Source organism: Apis mellifera, linkage group LG3, assembly GCF_003254395.2.
Source record: "Apis mellifera strain DH4 linkage group LG3, Amel_HAv3.1, whole genome shotgun sequence".
Lineage (NCBI taxonomy): Eukaryota > Metazoa > Arthropoda > Insecta > Hymenoptera > Apidae > Apis > Apis mellifera.
This window is the reverse complement of record NC_037640.1, coordinates 9917466-9932863: the sequence shown is the minus strand read 5'-3', so window position 1 is coordinate 9932863 and position 15398 is coordinate 9917466. Positions and strand designations below refer to the sequence as shown.

Below are 15398 nucleotides of genomic sequence, written 5' to 3'. Positions count from 1 at the left end.
TATTTACATATTTACGTAAAAATATAAAATTGCAACATCTATAATCGAAAATATATTTTTTGTTTTTATATAATAGAATTAATAACAATACATTTTCAAATAAAATCAAATATAAACTTATGATTTATTATACAATAACTTGTTTTGAACACAACAATTTAAACACAATCATTATGATTGTTCGATGGGTTTAATCATTGCGTAGCAATCATATTATTTTTATTTATATTTTGACTCGTACTTAGTGTAACAGTTTTACAACCGATCGTAGTTATTATATTTTCCATTATTTCATGATTATATCTCGAACCTCGTAGATTGGTTATCACACTCGCATCTTGACTAAAATCTTCTGCTACTAAACTGGCTGGCAATCTCATTTTAATTTCTTCAATGATACCGTTTTGGATTTCTAATGTCAAATTAAATCGATGAACTTTATTGTTTCGCGTGACCATATCTAAAACACGCGTTACAGTAAATTTCGGTGTTTTACCATAATTCCATTCCCAGGAACGAAATTCACTTATTAATTTGTTCAATCCTGAAAATTTTAGATAAAGATATAATTATTCTATTTTTATTTAATTCTTTTATATAAATTTATTAATTACTAATACTATATAAATTTATCATAAATTAGTGTTGCATATATGATAATATTTTAAGCATTTGATAAATATTGTGACAATATCATTACAGATTTATTATAACAACACTTAAAATAAATCTAAACTTGAAATTAGAAATTAAATTTTTTTCTTTTTAATATTCATATACCTGGAAACCAATCTTCGGTGGGATTGATATATTGAAATCCTTTTTGATATTGAATATGATCTTGTCCACCATCTTCTAAGACAAGAGCTTTAGTTCGAAGATATTCCCAACCTATTGCAGTAATGAGTTTGTCCATTTGAATATGACAATTTATGTCAATTAAATTTTTTATTGGAGAACGCGTGGATACTGTAGCATTTGTTTCTATACCATCCTGAAATATACATATATGTAAATACATATGGTCTCTTCTAATGAATAATATAAATTCAAAAGTATTAAAAAATTAAATTTTATTTTTATATTTATATATTAAAAAAATTAACCTTAAAAAAATATTTGCTATTTAAATTCTAATTAAAATAACTATAAATTTATTTAACAATAAATATAATAAAAATACATAAATAATATTTATCGTATCGCTAGTATATATATGCTATTATATATAAAATATGATATAAATTCGAAAAAAATTACCTTTTTTTCTTCGAGAGCTAAATATAATGCTGTTTTGTTTACATTTACTAATAATGTACAATGATGATATGCGTTAGGTCGTCCTAGTTTCGCTGCAGTACCAGATATCTGTATTTTAAAATAGTTAAGGATACATAGATAATTTTTCGGCAAAGCGCAATGCTTTGCTTTTAAACATATAGGTTGTTCCAATTTCTTTTATAATTTTTTTGTAGAAAATAAAAAATTTATTAGTGTTTTTATTTGAATAATAATATAACTTTAGGAAAAAATATATCAGAGTATCTGCTATTAAAATTTTTAAATATAAAACTAAAAATTTAAAGTATAAATTTAGATATGTAAGATATGATCAAATCAATTAATGTTATGAATTTCAAAAAAAATAACATTGTTTTATCCTTATCTATTCATTTTAATTCATTTGGTACTGTAGTAAGTGATATTTGTCATTGAACATATAATTTTGGAACATCCCAAAATAATTAGATATATATATATGTATTTATAAGTGTTTTTAATACATTACATGAAAGGATACTTTGCATTTCCCTTCAACAACGATGTCTTCGCGTTTATTCACCTCTGCCTCTATACCCCATTCTCGATACAAAGCTCTGGTAATAATCTCTAGATTGTATTTTCGATTATATCGTTCCCGCGGTGTGAAGAAAGACAAATTCAAATTACCAGTATCATGATAGACGGTACCGCCACCACTATTGCGACGAGCTAACACTATACCACGTTTTTCAGCTAATTGAGAGTTGTGCTCGATCCATGGATTTTGGTGACGTCCGATTACTACACATGGATTGTTACGCCATAAAAGTAATATGTGGTGATTTTTAAAATCATAATTTTTATAGAACCAATCTTCTAACGCTAAATTGGTAAATATATCTGTAGATTGCGATATGAATACTGACTTTTTAATTGAATTATTAGGATCATCTTGTTTTTCATTAAAACTCGTAGAATATTTAGATATATGATACAAATTATTGTATTGAACTTTTCGTTTAACAACAATTATAAATTTGTTAATTAGTGACATGTTTTTAATGTGCATGTGGAAATAAAATTTTCTTCGTTTTTTTCGCACTCATACACACTTTTTCTTCTTTTTTTTGATATTATAATAAATCGAACAACAAATGTGTATATCAATATCGATATGAAAATCACACTCCTTGGAAATGGTGCAATATTAGCTTGTGAAATCAGTCTTTGCTACTAAATCTGTGAAGATTTTTATACCGCTGTATATATAATGAAATCAGCCTTGGTAGCGATTAATATTTCTGTCTGTAGATAGCAGGTCTACTGACAACACTTTTTTAAAAAGTTTGACTGACTGGCAGTTATAGAAATCAAATAATCGTGAAGAGCAATTGTTTGATGCAACCACTTCCACGTTTGATCCAGGGAGTTAATACGGTATCGGATACCTAAACAATCTCGGCAATCCTTTTGCATTCCTTCGTGTACTGAGAGATTGAAAAGAAACATTCAAATTACCCACAACAAACGATGTAGAGCGACCTCTTCCTATCACTGCGTAAATTATGCCAAAGAGTAGCTTGTTCTTTTTAAGGTTATATTACTCGAAAACGAAATATACACAAGAACAAATGTGTGCCAAAATTCACTGATGCACTCATCAATTCACAATGAATACTTTAGCATTGGATTTTGATGTTATATAAACTCAGTCTAGTTGAACAAAGCAGAGGGGGGTCTTTAAACACATGCAAAGAGGTTATCTAAGTTCGCAGCACAAAGTACAGCTGACCTCTTCATGATAGTGCAACGCAACTCTCTGTGAATTCTCTTCGTCTAATTGACCCTCCTACAGAGAATTTCAGACCCGTAAATAGGTTTTCATAATTTTTTTTAATTTTTTAATAAATTTAAATACCTATTGAAAATATTTAAACGAAATATATATAATTTTTCATATAATTCTGTAGTTAAAATATTTTATGTATGAATTTTATGTATTCTAAAATTTTATTATATTATTTAATTATTACATATATATATATATATATGTAAATTTTTTCTTTAATATAAAATAAAAATTTAAAAAATGTAAAAATTAATTTTTAATAAAATTAAAATTAAATTTTTAATTTATTTAAAAAAATAAATTAAAAAATATTATTTGTAAAATATGTATTTTTTAACAATTACAAATAACAAATGTAAGTAGAAAATAAAATTTTATATTTTTTATATCTCAATTACATGTAAACATGTATACTATAAGAGGAGGTAATTAAGGCCAATTGATAAGAATATATCCCCTACTCTTCCACATCATATGTATCGTTACTATTGCATTTATAATTATATTGACATGACATTTTTAATTACTGTGATATAAATTTTTCATTCTGAATACTCACTTAACCTCCTTTATGTCAACTTCTTAACATTACAAATTTTATCTAACTGTTCTTGGTAAAATAAAAATTAATGATAATTTAATTTTGGCTAAAAAGTTTCATATGTAAACTATATTCATATTATTGTTACATTCTTACAAAGAATGAGATAAGATTTGAAATTTTTGAACAAAACAGATACCATAAGCGCTTTATGCATAACATATTGCTATATTTAAACGTGAGACACTGTCAAATTTATTAGAAATATAATAAAAATATTATATATATATATATACAGATATATACATACGTATATATATATATATATATATATATTCATATATATTAATAATATATAATTTTATAATATATAAATATATTAATATTTTGATATAATACTAAATAACATAAGATATAAGATAGAAAAATACTTAGAATATATTTATATTTATAATATAAATATTTATAATAAAATAAAATAAATAAAATTTATTTATAATAAATGAATTATTAAGAATAAATATAATTATCAAAAATAATTTTTTTACAATTTATTTATATAAAGATAAATAATAAAAAATAAAAAGTATAATTTTTTATTTATTATAATATTAAGTGTAAGATGTCAGAAAAGTATATTTTAGTATAATATTATATTATAAAGTTATATTTTTGTATATATTACGTGTAAAAAAATTCATATCATGGCTCTATTTGTAATTGTTGATATGTTTGCAAATTCATATAAAATTCAAACTAAATTTTATAAGAATTTGTTCAAATTCGCAGTTAGTAAGCATTCTCAATTTGTTCGGGCATTGGCTTTTTCGACTGTGAAAGTAAAGTTTTTTTATTAATACAATTGTTTATAAATAATATCGCCATAATTTCAATTACATTTTCAAAAATCCAGGTGTTTGATCCTACGGTACAAAAACGTATAAATATAAATAAAAAAATGGAAAAATTACAATACCCTGAGGCATATCGCGATGAAAGTATTATCGATAATTATCATGGTATTGAGGTTAGAATAATAGATAAGCTTTCTCAATAAAATATTTTTAAATATATAATAATATTTCTTTAATAATAAGAAAAGCTTATTTTTATAAACCAAGTAATATGAAAAGTATTTTTATTTAATAATCAAAGTAAAACAAACTTAAAATAGAAAAACAAACAAAATGATTTATAAGATTTTATAACTATTTTTATTAGGTTCAAGATCCATATAGATGGTTAGAAGATCCTGATTCTGAAAAAACTAAAGCATTTGTTGATGCTCAAAATTCTATCACTACACCATATTTAACTTCATGCAAGGCACGTCAAGATATTCATGATCGATTAAAACAATTATGGGATTTTCCAAAATATTCATGTCCTGCTAGATATGGAAATAAATATTATTTCTATAAAAATACTGGCTTACAAAACCAAAGGTAATAATAAATATTAATTTATATTTGATATTATTAAACATAAATATTATCTTTTCCAGTGTTCTTTATGTACAAGATACATTGGATAGTGAACCTAGAGTATTTTTAGATCCAAATACTTTATCAGAAGATGGAACCATTGCAATTACTATCAGTAAATTTAGTGAAGATGGTAGCATATATGCATTTGGTTTATCTGCTAGTGGATCTGATTGGTGTACCATTCATTTTATGAATACAGAAACTGGTACAATTTTTTGATTGTAAAAGAATGTATTTTACTTTATATATTTATTATTTCATTATTTAAATAATATATAATATATAATATATAGGTGAAAAATATCCAGAGATTTTAGAAAAAGTTAAATTTTCTCCAATAACATGGACACATGATAATTGTGGAATCTTTTATGGTTGTTATCCAGACCAAAAAGGTAAAACTGATGGTTCAGAAACAGAAGGTAATCGAGATCAAAAATTGTGTTACCATATTATTGGTACACCTCAGTCAGAAGATATTATAGTAGTTGAATTTCCTGAAGAACCTTTATGGAGGATGTGAGTGATTCATTATGTATGTGTTTTAATAAAAATTGATTGTAGTGATAATATAGATGAAATTATATTGAGTATTTTATAAAGATACTTTTAATTGCATATAATTTAATACATTTGTTATATATATTTTTATATTAGAGGTGCACAAGTTTCTGATTGTGGAAAATGGTTAATTGTCACACCTGTGAAAGATTGTAGAGATAATTTAGTTTATTTTACGGAATTAAAGCCAGAGATGAAAATAAGGGAAAAATTACACTTAACTCAAGTAGTTGATAAACTTGAAGCTGATTATGAAGTTAGTGACATACAATATAAATACCTTAGTTTATAATAATTTTTTTTTACTACTTATCTTTTTTTTTTTAATTAGTATGTAACAAATGATGATACAAAGGCAATATTTCGGACTAACAAAAACGCGCCAAATTATAAATTAATAGCTATAGATTTATTGGACTATAAACAAGAAAAGTGGGTTGATCTTTTACCAGAACATCCTGATAATGTATTAGATTGGGCATGTGCAGTTGATGGTGATAAATTTGTAGCTTGTTATATTGAACATGTTAAGGTATTGAGCTTTCAAATATAGAAATAATATAATAATTTACAAATTAAAAATAGAATTAAAATATTAATAATGTTACATTTTAGAACATTTTACAATTACATAGCTTAAAAAGCGGCGATATACTTAGAACATTTCCTCTTGATGTTGGTACAATAGTTAATTTTGCAGGACAAAAAAAATATTCTGAAATATTTTATCAATTTAAATCATTTTTAATTCCTGGTATTATATATAGAGTTGATTTGAAAAATGAAGAAGAACCACAAGTTAGTGTTTGTTTCATAAATAACATTATATTCAAATATAAATATAATATAATATTTAAAAAATTGAAAATAAATTATTTATATATGTATATATATAAATGTGTGTGTGTGTGTAAATATTTTTTCAGGTATTAAGAGAGATTAAAGTAAAAAACTTTGATCCCAGTTTGTATAAAACTAGTCAAATATTCTATACAAGTAAAGATGGTACAAAAATTCCAATGTTTATAGTAATGAAACATGTAAGTATTTTTAATAATTTATTATATTTAATAATTTATTATATTTATAATAAATAAAATATAATAATAAAATTTTTATTATACAGGATGCAGTTTTGGATGGTTCCATGCCGGCTTTATTATATGGTTATGGAGGCTTTAATGTGAGCATTCAACCGACATTTAGCGTTACAAAGCTGGTTTTTGTTCAGCATTTAAATGGAGTACTTGCTGTGGCAAATATTCGTGGTGGCGGGTACATCGTGCAAACATTAATGTAATAAATATGATTCTATATAAAATTTTATAAAATTTTATAAAATTTCAGAGAATATGGAGAAAAATGGCATAATGGTGGACGATTCTTTAATAAACAGAATGTATTTGATGATTTTCAAACTGCTGCTGAATATTTGATTGAAAACGGTTATACTACTTCTTCAAAATTAAGTATTTTAGGTGCCAGTAATGGTGGTTTATTAATTGCTGCATGCATAAATCAAAGACCTGATCTTTTTGGTGCTGCAATTGCTCAAGTTGGGTAAGTTAAATTCCATTATTATTAAATTTAAATTATTTAAATTTTTCGATTTTTTCCTTTTAAATATATTTTATTGTATAGAGTAATGGATATGTTACGTTTCCATAAATTTACTATTGGTGTTGCTTGGGTATCTGATTATGGTAGTTCAGATGACTCGAAACATTTTGAAAATCTTATAAAATATTCCCCATTACATAATGTAAGAGTTCCAGAAAATGGACAGTATCCTGCAACATTATTGTTGACTGCCGATCACGATGATCGGGTAGTACCATTACATAGTCTAAAACTTATTGCCACTCTACAGTATACATTAGGAAAATTACCACAACAAACGAATCCCTTATTAATTAAAATAGAGACTAAAGCTGGACATGGTGGTGGAAAACCAACCATGAAAGTGGTTAGTATATTATATTAATATTAATTAATTAATTTGTATTATATATATAATTTTCATGTCATTATAGAATATTTTTTATTTTAGATTGAAGAAAGTACAGATATTTTAGCATTTATTGTGAAATCATTGGATTTAGAATTCAAATTATAACATATATTAAGAATATCAACATTCTTACATTTGATACTATGCATAAATCTTTTAATATAATTCATAAATTATATTAAAATTTCATAAAAATTTTTTTTTATATTTTGTCCTGCTTCAATCATTCTTTAATTTGTGTTGAATATACACGCATAATACAATATTATTAACATGTCAAATAGAGAAAAAACGGAAAAAAACTTTTATTTTTACTAAAACAGTAAAAAGCAGGATTATTTTTAATATTTATAATTGGAAAAGTATTTTCACATTATTATTATATATATTATGAAATATAGAAGAATGCTTTTTAGTAAATTATTTTATAAGAAAAATTTTTATTCTATGGAATAAAAAATTCATGTAATTTACTATAATCTATTTTTCATAAGATATATGAAAAATACGAAGTATGTTTTCCAATTTATTCTACTGTCTTTTAAAATTCAATAATTATATGAATATCTAATTATGTAGATTTTTTTTATTAAATATTAAATAATTAAATAACAAAAAAACATAAATAATTTTTTATTATTAACATTTTATTTTCTATATAGGTTTAACATTAAAAAAATTTAAAAGGAAAATATTTTGAAATACCACAGTATATTTTTCTTTACAATATTTTATTACAATATATTATTACAATATATTATTTATGTATAAAGTTTATAACAGAAACTATATATAAAATTTAACAATATGTATATTTTTGCTTTTAATATCACAATTAATATGAAATTTTTAAATGTGAAGTTTATTTTTATTTTTTAAAAATTAACAATTTATTAATAAAATTTCGATATTAATTTTTAAAATATTTAGGAACTTTAGGATTACAAACTTTTCTTTTTTACAATTTTCTTTTCGCAGATTTATGTTTTATAAAATTACATTTCAGAAAATATAAAGTTTTTATAATTTGAAGCAAAATTTGCATAAATACAATATAAATAAATGAAACTAAATTTTTATTTATTTCAATTTGAATATTAATATGCATAAACATTTAATAATAAAAACTTATAATATTAAAAATAAATATAATATATTTTATTTCTACATATTTTATAATATTCATGTGTAAAAAATTATTAATCTATATTATAAATATCAATGTCCCAAAGGATTTAATTATTGAACAATTTTTAATGTAAAAGCGATGTGAAAATTTGATATTTCTTAATACTAATAAAATCACATATGTGCAATACCCTGAACACGATTAATTGAAGACTGGATGTAATAAAAGCTATATATGTAAAAAGAACTTTTTCATTAAGATATTAATTTATTGATAAAATGTATAAAAATTAATTATTTTACATATACTAAATTCTGATATCTTTATCTTCAATAAATAAAAATATTATTTATAAATATAAAAAAAAGTTTTATCATTATAAAAGATGAGTCAGTTTCATCATAATATAATATATTTTATTTATAGCCTTTTCCATGCTCAATCTTCAATTACGGCACGTGATAATTTTTATACAATACTCGAATGTAAACGAAATATTTGATATTGATATTTGTGAATGCATTTGGTATTTAGTTTATTAAGTTCGTCACAATAATTGATGCTCTAAATTAGTAGTGAACAGAGCGGTAAAAAACTGTGAAAATAATTTACCCATATATTGTTCTTCTTTTACCGGCCACATACCCTCCATGAAACCAATATGCCCACCACGAGATGTTACAACAACAGCTATTTTTTTAGTTTGTGATATTTCCTTCAACGGTATGGCTAAACATAAACGATGAGAATGATGAAAATGTAATTAATAAAATTATTTGAAATGATCGCGAATAATTTATTTCGAATAACTCGTTTTAAAAATAAGCATAACTAATGCAATCGGTCGATTAATTAAGTTACCTTGAACTGGTTGAAATGGATCGTCCGCAGCGCTAAGACACAATAATGGTACGTCAATCAAATGTAATTTGTCATGTATAGTTGCGTTGGAATAATAATCCTCTACATCTTTATAGCCGAATTGTTTCACCGTAAATTGTGAATCAAACTCTCTTACAGTTTGACTCTGAATAACCGAGGAGAAATATTTTTATATATAATTATACATGTATTTTTTTTTTTTTTTATATAATTTAATAGTTCGATAAAAATAATCAAAATCTTACTTTAAGAAGAGAATCGATATCAACGTCGAACATTCCACTTTCCGAGGAATAATGCAAGCGTTTTACTTGTTGCCGAAGTGAAAAGGCTAAATATTTATTTAAAATCAAGTTAAAATAATTCTCCTCTGTGCTCTTTGTCGCGGCAAATACGTTCCATGGAACAGAAATCAAGAAACATCCTTTCAATTTATTTTTGGCTATTTTCCCTTGTCGTGCTAAATAATTGCCTAAAATTAATCTAAAAAAAATATATACATGATAAAGAGTATTATTATGACAATATGACACATGCCATATATTGATTATATTTTTCATAGTTTTTTTAATAAATAATTTATACGTATGATTTATTTAATTTTAAAAAAGATTTTCTTATTACCCTCCCATCGAGATTCCCGTCGCTCCAAGAAGCACATTGGGATGAATCTTCTTCACATAGTCAACAACCTCTGTTAAATCGTCGCTATTTGCAGCGCAATATGTTCGTGGAGTCTGAAATTTTACACGATTATCTGATTAAATTTCTTATTCCAAATCTTTCAGTTTTTTTTTTTTTCATATTTAATGTATATTTCAGGATGACAATGATCTTGCAAGTTGAGATCATAACTTGCCTATTAAAAGGTCAGAAGATTAAGTATTGCTTTACCTTCAATTCTACGCCTCCTAAACCTCTATTATTGAAGATTACGCATCGTATCCCAACTTTTTTCGCTGATGAGACAAGGCACTTGATATATTCCGCTTGACTTGCGCCAGTTAGTCCTGGCAAAATAATCACAATCGGCGAAACAGCCGAACATCCCTCTTCTGCCCAATCCAAGGCCACTTCACCTCCATCCGACAAGGTCAGAATCTCTCTGCGTTACGATTATCGATTAAATTGAATTTAAAAAAAACGAATCTAAGATAATTAAAGATAATTAATTATGCTTGTTATAATTTGCTTATATCGTAATTTTTAATTTTTTACTCTTTTTTCAAAAATTATCTATGACGCACGAACTTGTGCATCGCGCAAAAAAATGAATCGGAAAAAATATCAATGACGCATAAGTTGCATCGACAAATGTTAAAAGTAAACTTACCAACCTGCGATAGTGAATTGGTGGCAAGATTCGAGATCTAAGAACGCTTGCTATAACTGTCTGTGCCCTTGATTCGAAACACCATAACGTTGGCCAAAATTTATTCCTCACCAGAGGTACATGCTTTTCTAGAAACTCTCGGAATGGTCCATTCGCGCATACCAGCATCGGTGTCTGAAAATCATGTAGAAAGATGTTTAATTTTTTCCCATTTTAATCAATTTATTAGCGTAACAAACGGGTTAATGAAAAAAACATTGAAATTGAACAGTTGTAGAGAATTAAAGAGGATATCAAATTTCAAGTGACGTATTTATTTATAATTAACTTTCAATTTTTATAATGTTTTTCTTCTATAAATTCTCAGTTTTTAATTATCGTCACCGATTTTAATAAATATGATTTAATTAATATTTATATGTATCATAATTATCGCAATGAGTTATTTGTGATGAATAATTGTAAATTATTTTCTTTTTCCTTCTTTTCTCTCATTATTTAAATTCATATTAATTATTTCACAATAATTTGTGATGTAAAAATATGAAAAAGAATTTTTTTTAAAAATCCATTAAAATAAGTATACCATTCTAGTTTTATTTTAGTATCTTTTATTTATCTCTATTTAATGTTTATATAATATTTAATTTTTAAAAAGTTATTGTGTTCTGTTATTTAAATATTTTCTAAATATCATTAAAATAAAATAAGAGTCAAAATAGATTAAAAAGAATGGAAATATCTTAAAAAAGTTTCTTTAACTGTTTATGAGAAATAATTAATATGTAATAATGATACGAGATATTTTTTAATTTGATTTCTGAGAATCATTTGTATATAATTGATATTAAATATATTTTTAAAATATTTTAAGTTTGAATTAATTAAAATTTTTTTCTATCTATTGAACATTATTTATATATAATTCAATAATTTGTTAATTATTAAAATTAAAATATTTGTTAATATATATAACAATTATAAAGTGAGGAAAAAATATAAATGTTCCTTATATGTATTTGCAAGGCTCAATATAATGTCCGTAGACGAGCACAATGTTTCTGTAATTGATTGTAATCTAAATTGGTCTATTCTATACCATTCATTGAACTTAATATTAAAAAATAAAGATAAAAAAAATGAAAAAAGTTTATTATATTTAATATTTAAAATGCTTTTCAAACACATTCAAATATTGATTAATTCATTATCGATAATTTTGTAATTAAAAGAATGTGATTTATTTATATATAATTTTTGTCTTTTTTTTATTTTTTGTGAAATCTATCTTTTATATATTTTTCACTTTTCTATATACACAATATATCACATTATATAAAATTATATTAATTTTTTATATTTATATTAATTTCGAATGGAAGTGAATTAAATATTATTTATTTTATTTAAAAGTATTATATTTAAAAAGGATTATAATCATATAATATGTAAAGTTTATTATTTATTATTATTATTATTATTATTATTATTATTATAACACTATATTATTTTTTATTTACTAAAAGTAAACGATATCACCTGTTCCGGTGTGCGTGCATTGCGCGTCGTACACTATACGTGCACAATTGGTCGGGGCAAGTGCCTCGGAGTTTTAAGGTCAAATTAATAGATCGTACAACTCCTCGTGACTCGTACGAAGTACGAAGGGTCGTGTGAGAGTTCGAAGTATGTATTCGTATCGCGGAAATCCTGATAATATATCGGCCCGATATATTATTAATACGATAATAACAATTTTTTCGACTTTGGATACCTTTAATTCAAGATAAATCAATCAAATATAAATATAATTATTATAACATATTTAAATATACCGAAAAAAATTATTTTTTAATCTATTCAATGATGTTAACATGACAAATAATAAAAAAAATAATAAGAAATATTTAAAATTTAATCTAATCTAATCTAAAAATTTTATGGATAATGAAAATGTTTGTATTAATGATATTAAAATATCAATTTTTTTAGTTTTGTTTTATATAATTTATAATATCTTCATTTATAAACAAATTTTTTTATACGAAGATTGTTAAAACTATATTATTAATTAAATAATAATTTAAATAACGTAAAATCAAATAATAAATATAAAGATATCTTTATATCAAATTTGATTATCAAAATGATTCAGTCATGTGTGATTTTAATTAAATCTTTTTTTTATTACAAGTCATATACTTGATTCGTAACTCTAAACTAAATGCGATGATTGAATTTAATTTGAAATAAATTAAAGTTAAAAACTTGTGAATAGCTTTTGTTAACTATTGTCACATGTAATTTGATTTGAAATTAAAACAAAATATCGTCATGTGGGAATCTACCAATATCATGAAATTATAATTAATTGTAATAATTAATTAATTTCACATTTTTCAGTTCAAAAATTATTTATAAACATAATATTTCTTTTAAAGTAAAATAAATAGTATGTTTTTTTAACGTTGAAAACGTACATTATTAAGTTATTTTCTTACGATATATTATCAATATTAATTTCATAAAATATTTGAAACAACAACACGACACGTTTAATTTCAATTTTATTCTTTTTTTTTTTTTTAAACTATGATTTCTTATTTATTTATTGCTTTCAGAAAAGACTAATTTATTAGCGATAAAAATCATAAGAAATAATTCGATGAAAAAAGAAAAAGTAAGTACTTAAAGTACTTAAGTACTTACTTTAACTACTTCAAAAAGATAGTAGATACAAAATCCAACGCCCAGCAGCGCCCCGTAGTAGACAACCGGAATGTCGAGAAGTGGTTCAAATATACTTAACATCGTGTACTCTATCGATACGTCCGACAGACTGCTGACAGAGGCAGCGTCAGGCAATATCACTGATCAGGAGACCACTGACTAGTACTGATAATCTTTACTTGCTGAATGCCGGTACCTACACAACCGATGGCTAAGCATTGAGACAGACTCGCGCGACTGCGCGAATGATGTTTAAATAATTGGACGGCCAACTAGCTTACTAGACAGCCAACCAATACCACAAACTCATGCACCGACTATACGACATAGACATATATTCAAGATTCAGTCACGTGCACACCAATGGATCCGCTCCCACACTCATGAAGTAACTCGTCACGTCATTTTGTATGTATACACGTCCAGAAATATGGGAGTCGTGTGCAAAGTATGTAACGAGGAATTACATAATACGATCATTTGAACTTTTATATTATCACTATCAATGAAAGTGAATTCTACACGTTTTATATATCAATTGATAGATTAGAAATAATGAATATAATAATATGTAAACAATTTTCTTTTTAATTATTTATAATTATAATATTGCAATTTGTTGTTTTATCATTTCATGTTAATAACATGTTAAGAAACATAGTTTTTTTATTCGATTCGATTATATCTACATTTTCAATCAAAGTTCTATCATGATTTTATATGAAGCATAATTTCAATCCAAACATAATAATTCTTTGTATATATGTAACAAATGTGACTGGAAGCCGCAATATTTCACTCGTATTAGTGTTTATGAATATAATCTACATGTCATTTATGTATGTCACATCGTTTATTTTCAATAAATCATACCTATTTTATAGTATAAGAGTTATAATTTGGAAGTCATTGGAAATCATCTATTTAAACTTTAATTAATTTAATTATATTTATTTATTTTTATTATTCATTTTGTATATTTTATTTTTTTTACTACTAGAAAATAAAATAGAATAGAAATTAACTAATTAATTACAGTATATTTATTCTAATTATATAATTTTTTTAAAAATTTTTTAGTTGTAATATTGAAAATTACATGTCAATATTATAATATATTTGAAGCATATTTTATTGCTTCAAATATATTATATAATAAATGTAATAATGTATATATTTAATAAAATATGTAATACTCTATTTCTTTAATCAAAACACAACAAATATAGAATATAGATCTACTAATTGTGGTTAATGATATAGATGATATAATTATGTATATATATTATTCAGGTTATAATTTCAGGTTATAAATTTATTTCCATTTGTTCTAAAAAAGAGTATTTTATGAAAATAGAATTCAGAATATAATAGCAAATAATTAATAAGAAAATAAAACAATCAATAATTAAAGAAAATTAATAATTAAACATGAAATTTTATCATATATGTAATATCATTATATATGTATTTATATATAAGAAACCATTCTTTTTTGAAAAGATAAAAGATCAGAAAAAATTATTATAAAAAGTTTTTCATTTGTTGTGTGATAAAATATCATTATCATTATGATCGATTGGAGAAATGAGAAATAAAGCTTATAATATTG

General features: G+C 23.8%; 3 protein-coding genes across 6 annotated transcripts; 1 reads left to right on the top strand and 2 right to left on the bottom strand.

Annotated features, from left to right (window-relative positions):
• Nucleotides 1–92: 92 nt before the first annotated feature.
• On the bottom strand, nt 93–3105 carry LOC551712 (lipoyltransferase 1, mitochondrial). 2 transcript variants are annotated; one of them, XM_006566795.3, is made up of 4 exons: nt 1790–3105; nt 1261–1368; nt 781–994; nt 93–544 (listed from the first exon to the last, which is right to left on the bottom strand). In XM_006566795.3, the coding sequence occupies exons 1-4, from the start codon at nt 2330–2332 to the stop codon at nt 195–197; spliced, it is 1215 nt and encodes a 404-aa protein (XP_006566858.1). In that variant the 5' UTR covers nt 2333–3105; the 3' UTR covers nt 93–194. The 2 variants fall into 2 exon arrangements, with proteins under 2 accessions (XP_006566858.1, XP_624104.3); XM_624101.6 differs by having other exon boundaries at nt 1802–3097.
• A 744-nt stretch (nt 3106–3849) lies between these two features.
• Nucleotides 3850–8043, top strand: LOC411896 (prolyl endopeptidase). 2 transcript variants are annotated; one of them, XM_006566797.3, is made up of 13 exons: nt 3850–3891; nt 4567–4680; nt 4875–5098; nt 5158–5345; nt 5434–5659; nt 5798–5957; nt 6033–6233; nt 6317–6499; nt 6628–6741; nt 6828–6976; nt 7049–7261; nt 7343–7667; nt 7752–8043. In XM_006566797.3, the coding sequence occupies exons 1-13, from the start codon at nt 3865–3867 to the stop codon at nt 7815–7817; spliced, it is 2190 nt and encodes a 729-aa protein (XP_006566860.2). In that variant the 5' UTR covers nt 3850–3864; the 3' UTR covers nt 7818–8043. The 2 variants fall into 2 exon arrangements, with proteins under 2 accessions (XP_006566860.2, XP_395364.3); XM_395364.6 differs by lacking the exon at nt 3850–3891 and adding an exon at nt 4358–4492.
• Nucleotides 8044–9267: 1224 nt separating this feature from the next.
• On the bottom strand, nt 9268–14513 carry LOC551744 (phospholipase ABHD3). 2 transcript variants are annotated; one of them, XM_624131.6, is made up of 7 exons: nt 13766–14513; nt 11061–11230; nt 10618–10828; nt 10348–10460; nt 9969–10206; nt 9703–9868; nt 9268–9570 (listed from the first exon to the last, which is right to left on the bottom strand). In XM_624131.6, the coding sequence occupies exons 1-7, from the start codon at nt 13865–13867 to the stop codon at nt 9389–9391; spliced, it is 1182 nt and encodes a 393-aa protein (XP_624134.1). In that variant the 5' UTR covers nt 13868–14513; the 3' UTR covers nt 9268–9388. The 2 variants fall into 2 exon arrangements, with proteins under 2 accessions (XP_624134.1, XP_006566850.1); XM_006566787.3 differs by lacking the exon at nt 13766–14513 and adding an exon at nt 12596–12763.
• Nucleotides 14514–15398: the final 885 nt, after the last annotated feature.